The 5000-nt window shown below is 46.5% G+C and overlaps 1 protein-coding gene across 2 annotated transcripts in view; it reads right to left on the bottom strand.

Moving 5' to 3' along the window:
* eml3 (EMAP like 3) overlaps positions 1–5000 on the bottom strand; it is a 47711-nt gene that overhangs the window by 26946 nt on the left and 15765 nt on the right. For both annotated transcript variants that reach the window (XM_062516999.1, XM_062517000.1), the window contains 2 exons: positions 2827–2943; positions 2687–2715 (listed from right to left, as the gene is read on the bottom strand). In XM_062516999.1, the coding sequence (XP_062372983.1) occupies positions 2687–2715; positions 2827–2943 (146 nt within the window). The remainder of the gene's footprint in view (positions 1–2686; positions 2716–2826; positions 2944–5000) is intronic.

The raw sequence follows: 5000 nt of genomic DNA, 5'->3' as shown, positions 1-5000 counted from the left end.
GAGAGAGAGAGCAGGCAAGAGAGAGAGAGGGAGAGAGGGAGAGAGGGGAGAGGGAGAGGCGGCTCTAACAGGCCCTCCTGTGTCTGATGCCAGTGGGGGAAAAGCAACTGACAGAGAGAGGTGGGGAGGGAGGAGAGGAGAAAGGGCAGAGGGGAGACAGGGAGAAAAATGAAGCGACAGAGCACCTCCAGGAGGGCCAGTGAAGGTGAGACACAGAGATATAGACAGGAAAGAGGATGAGACAGACAGACAGACAGACAGACAGACAGACATAGACGTAGACAGACACAGAGACAGAGTTATTGTTCATTGGTGCTTTGGAAACACTGTTCCTGAATAGTCACGCTACTAAATCAACGCTGGATTTGACTTTAAGATCGACGTGGAGGAGATTAAGACAGAAGACGGGAGAGGAAAGGTGAAAAGAGACCAAGGTGAAGGGGGAGACAAAGGGTGAAATGGGACAGACCCGGATCAGGAACAAACCCTCTACCCCTCATCACTGAGCTCTGAAAGTCCACAGAGAGAAGGACCTTCCACTGACCTGAGATCAGAGCTGGAGATTTATTTAGGCTGACACTTTTACTCACTGACCGTTTTCACTTCTTTAGAGGTTTTCCGAGAGGCTATTTTATTTTCTTTTGGCCTAAGACTGGTCATCATGGTCATCAGATGGTGTTGTACTCTAGTTTATGATGTGTTATAAGTACACATGACATTGAGTCAGTAAAACATAAAACCTGAGACACTGAGTCATTACTCCTGACCTTTTCATTATTACCATGAAAAGCTTCCATTCCACTATCCTAGAAAAATGTTTGGCACCGAAGCCCTGAATGCTACAGGCATGGTTGCCATTCCCCTGCCGTAAATAATCCAAATGAGAGACAATTACCATCCATCACGGCTGGATCAAAACTGATTTTCTGCTCGTTCTGCCTCTTAGGCCTATTCATTGTGAGGGGCTGGGTTAAGCAGAACATGCTGACGGGCCAATTGCACAATGGCTCATAATCCTGCAGAATTTGCTCGGATCTTAAGATAAGGTCTTCAGTGACGTGCTCACGCTGGATCCGAGGAGTTCAGTTCCCTCAGACGTGTACTGGCATGAGAGGCCCCTGAGCCTGCCATCCTGATGATCTAAAGTTCACATGCAAATCATGAGGCACTATCTATTCAAACAAATAGCATCAGGAAAATCCCGATGTAATCAACTGTGATCATTATGTTAGACCAGACCCTTTTATTCAAAGCAAGATATGCGCAATTCAACGACAGAAAAGATTGCTATCTGTGTTTGTTCTTTCTAGGGCCATATCCACATTTTGAACATCAAACTGGAGTTTTGAATCTTAAACAAATCTTGAATCTTGAAAGTGCTTTCAGCTCAGTTTCAGATCAAATCTGTGCCCATATGAGTCCCCTGAAAACTTCTATCACATGACTCATTTGAGCAAACCACATTCATGCATACAAATGAGATGGCCCTCACGCCATGAGGTATGAGTATTTTCGCAGATGGTTCGAATAATAGCTGTCCTCCTGCACAGTTAGGCAGCTGTAACATTGTACAATGTAGAAATTAATCGAACAACTTGGAACAAGGACAGCAAGGCCAACGCAGCCTGTGATTCATCATCCCTGTTGGTACGGTAGCATTGGTAGTCATTACACAGCTGATTTCTCAATGCTCTCTTCTAGGAAAGCGTTCTAAAGGGCTCTTGAGAAAATCCTCATGTGACTGACGAATGAGGGAAGGAAACAGGAGGAAAATGTGTGTATTTAAGTAATTGTTTTCAAATGCTTCCCAATTTTACGAAAATGCAATACCGAGGTTTCAAAGGAAAACGGGGCCAACAACGTTTTCACATTGTTGCATTTCAGGGGCTCAAAAATGGCAGAATACTGTAGTTGAGAGCCATCATAGTAACACAAGTGTTGCACATCCACACCAATATGGAGTAATGTAGAATGCCCTAGAGTTACTGCCTCAGATCAGACCAGGAACTGCTCTCCATAATTGACTGCATTCACAAATGTGTGTTGTCACCACCACTGAGCTCTTGGAGCGCTTCAGAATGAAGTGTCACTTGGAAAGTGGGCGCTGCTCAGGGAGCTGGACTAAGCAGCGCTGCGCTCAGTGGGATATCAGCGCCGGAGACAGGGGGCCAGGAAAGTCTCAATCATGACCCTCCCACAGCCAGATTTAGAGACGGAGGACATTCCTGTGCTCGCTTACCTTCATTCTTCTCACTCTAATTCGATTAGATGGGTCCAGCTATCACTCAGCCCAAATGAATGAGAACTGGACTTGATATGTGATGTGTGTGTTTATGTGTGTGTGTGTGTGTGTGTGTGTGTGTGTGTGTGTGTGTGTGTGTGTGTCTGTGTGTGTTGGAGTTCGTCAGAGTTTGGTTTGGAGTACAGAACAGTACCAACTCACCTGGACCAGAGGAGTGAAAAAACAGGCCTCCACAAATGAAGGCTCAAAATAACTACGTAGCCAATTCTTAAGCTGTGACTTGAACTCATAAAGATTTGCAGGGGGAATGTAATTAAATACCACGATCAAAAGCAGCGCTTTGTAATGCTTTCGGTACTGTTTATGGGAATTGCAACATTCATATAAACATGGATGAAACCAATGAAAATATTCCCGTGGAGTTGAGGAACAAAGAGTGATTACCTGGGCTGGAAATGAGATCTTTTGCTCGGCTGTAAAAAGGAACAAACACAAAACAAATGGTAAGCAAACACGAAGACAATGACCAACGATTATTACACAAAAGTCATAAACAAACAGTGCAGCGTTCTCCGTCCCCTCACCTCTCCAGACTGGGGGAGCGCGTGAGCAGGTTGGCGGAGGACGCCGCCTTCTTGGCCAGCTTCTGCTTCGTCCGCTCCGGGGTCTCCTTCATCAGCCGCTCGCTGTTCCGCCGGACCCTGCAGGCCACAGGGGGACGAACGCGAGGTCAGAGAGGGGCGGTGAGGATGTCAGACGCAGACACACACATACACACCTAGGACTGTTATACAGTAGTAAGCATGATGCAGAACATCTCACATGCACTGATCACCCTTGCAAAGCCATGCACTGTGCAGAAAGAGTTAGGAACCAACACTGGCGACTCATTGTAGTAGGCCTTATCCTATCTATTGTTCGGGTCTGTGTGTGTGTGTGTGTGTGTGTGTGTGTGTGTGTGTGTGTGTGTGTGTGTGTGTGTGTGTGTGTGTGTGTGTGTGTGTGTGTGTGTGTGTGTGTGAGAGAGTGTGAATGGGTTTGTGTGTGCATGTGTGTGTGTGAGTATGTCTGTGTGTGTGTGTGTGTGTGTGTGTGTGTGTGCGTGCGCGTAAGTCATCTGTCTACTGGTGAGGAAGTAGCTTCCTGAGGCTGTTTCCCTGCCCCTCTGCCCTCCTCTCAACTCTTCCCACTAGAACGAGGACGCACAGGAAGAGGAGCTGGTCATGTGACCGGTGACGATGCTTGTGGTGACACACATTCCGCTGATGTGGGAAGTGAAACCAGCTGATACCCCCCCCCTCACTTTACCTCAGTAAACACGCAGCTAAGGGCTAACTGAGAAATGAACATTACAAGCTCATTTGGAAACTCTCTCACACCCACACACACCCCCACACACACCCTCACTCTTCTTCTCTCTCTCTCTCTCGCTCTCTCTCTCTCTCTCTCTCTCTCACACGCACACACACAGTTGTTGAGTCAGAAATCATGCTGGACACCAGTGTTTGTCAAGTGGTTCAAACAGAGCTCAACGCATGAGAGAATCATTATGATTATGGGTTAATTCACATGCAGAAAAGAGAATCATATCCTCCAGTAAATTAGTGTTGCCAAAAAGCCTTGGCCCAGAGCATTCAACTTGATTGGTTATAAGGAAGGGATGCGATTCAATTGGCAGGTTAGTGCAGCGATTTATAGAAATGATTGTGGTGTTATGCTGCCTGTGACTATGCAAAACCCAGTTCAGATGTCTATCAACCGCATACTACATGTGAGAGTTTATTTACATACCACAGTGGTATTTACACCCAATAACTGATCTACTTCTTCCTATTCTCTGTTTCATTTGTCAGGTCACCAAACATTCTCATGTCGCAATTCTAATTCTGACGAATAACAACACACAAGTCAACCTCAGGGTGCATTCCAAGGTGTTTACCAACGCAGCTCTGAGTTGAAAGCCAAACACATGTCTACCATGCGTGCTCGGTAAATGTGCGACAACACGCACAGCAGCAATCTGTGGGTGAAAAATAATACCCGCTGTCACTTCGCTAGAACTCTCATAGCCTGCGGTGTCGTCATGGCGGCCCAAGTGGCTCCTCCTACATGAATCTTTCGCCAATCACACATGGGGCAACAGTCTGAGCAGCGTTGCCTTGTAATCACATGACCACTTCCTAGAGTTCTGATTGGATACTCGTCAAAAGTTGGCTCACTGGCGATTGTTACCCAAGACCAACGGGAAAGCTTATGAACAACATGGCTCAGAAACACTGCTCAAACAGCCATGGTGGGCCTCATCACACAATCACACAACTGAGGCCCTGTAGGCCTCCACCGGCCCTGCACACACACACACACACACACACACACACTCTCTTTTGTTCAGGCTAATTCTCCCACACACTTCAGTGAGTGCAAAGTAATGACTGCACATTACAGTGGAAGGAAATAACTTTGCTTTCTACATCCGCTTGCACTAATGACATTCTTCCTCTAATCTTCCCTTCACAGTGTGTATTTTCCACAGTACCGTGATCAAATAAACTAGACTGAAAGTAACACCTGAGAGTAAAGCCTCTGTGAAGTCCACGCACCTACAGCCGTTTCTGTTCTGACAATTCAACCGAATCTACAAAACAATTCTGAGCAGCCTAACAATGTCAGCTATGCTGGGTTTTGCATCTACACAAGCAGAAATGATTCAGTCGCTGAGGAATGCAAGCCCCTCCTAAGCCCACAGGGCCCGGCGACC

Source organism: Sardina pilchardus, chromosome 16 (assembly GCF_963854185.1).
Source record: "Sardina pilchardus chromosome 16, fSarPil1.1, whole genome shotgun sequence".
In the NCBI taxonomy this organism is placed as follows: Eukaryota; Metazoa; Chordata; class Actinopteri; order Clupeiformes; family Clupeidae; genus Sardina; species Sardina pilchardus.
This window is presented reverse-complemented; position numbering and strand designations above follow the sequence as displayed.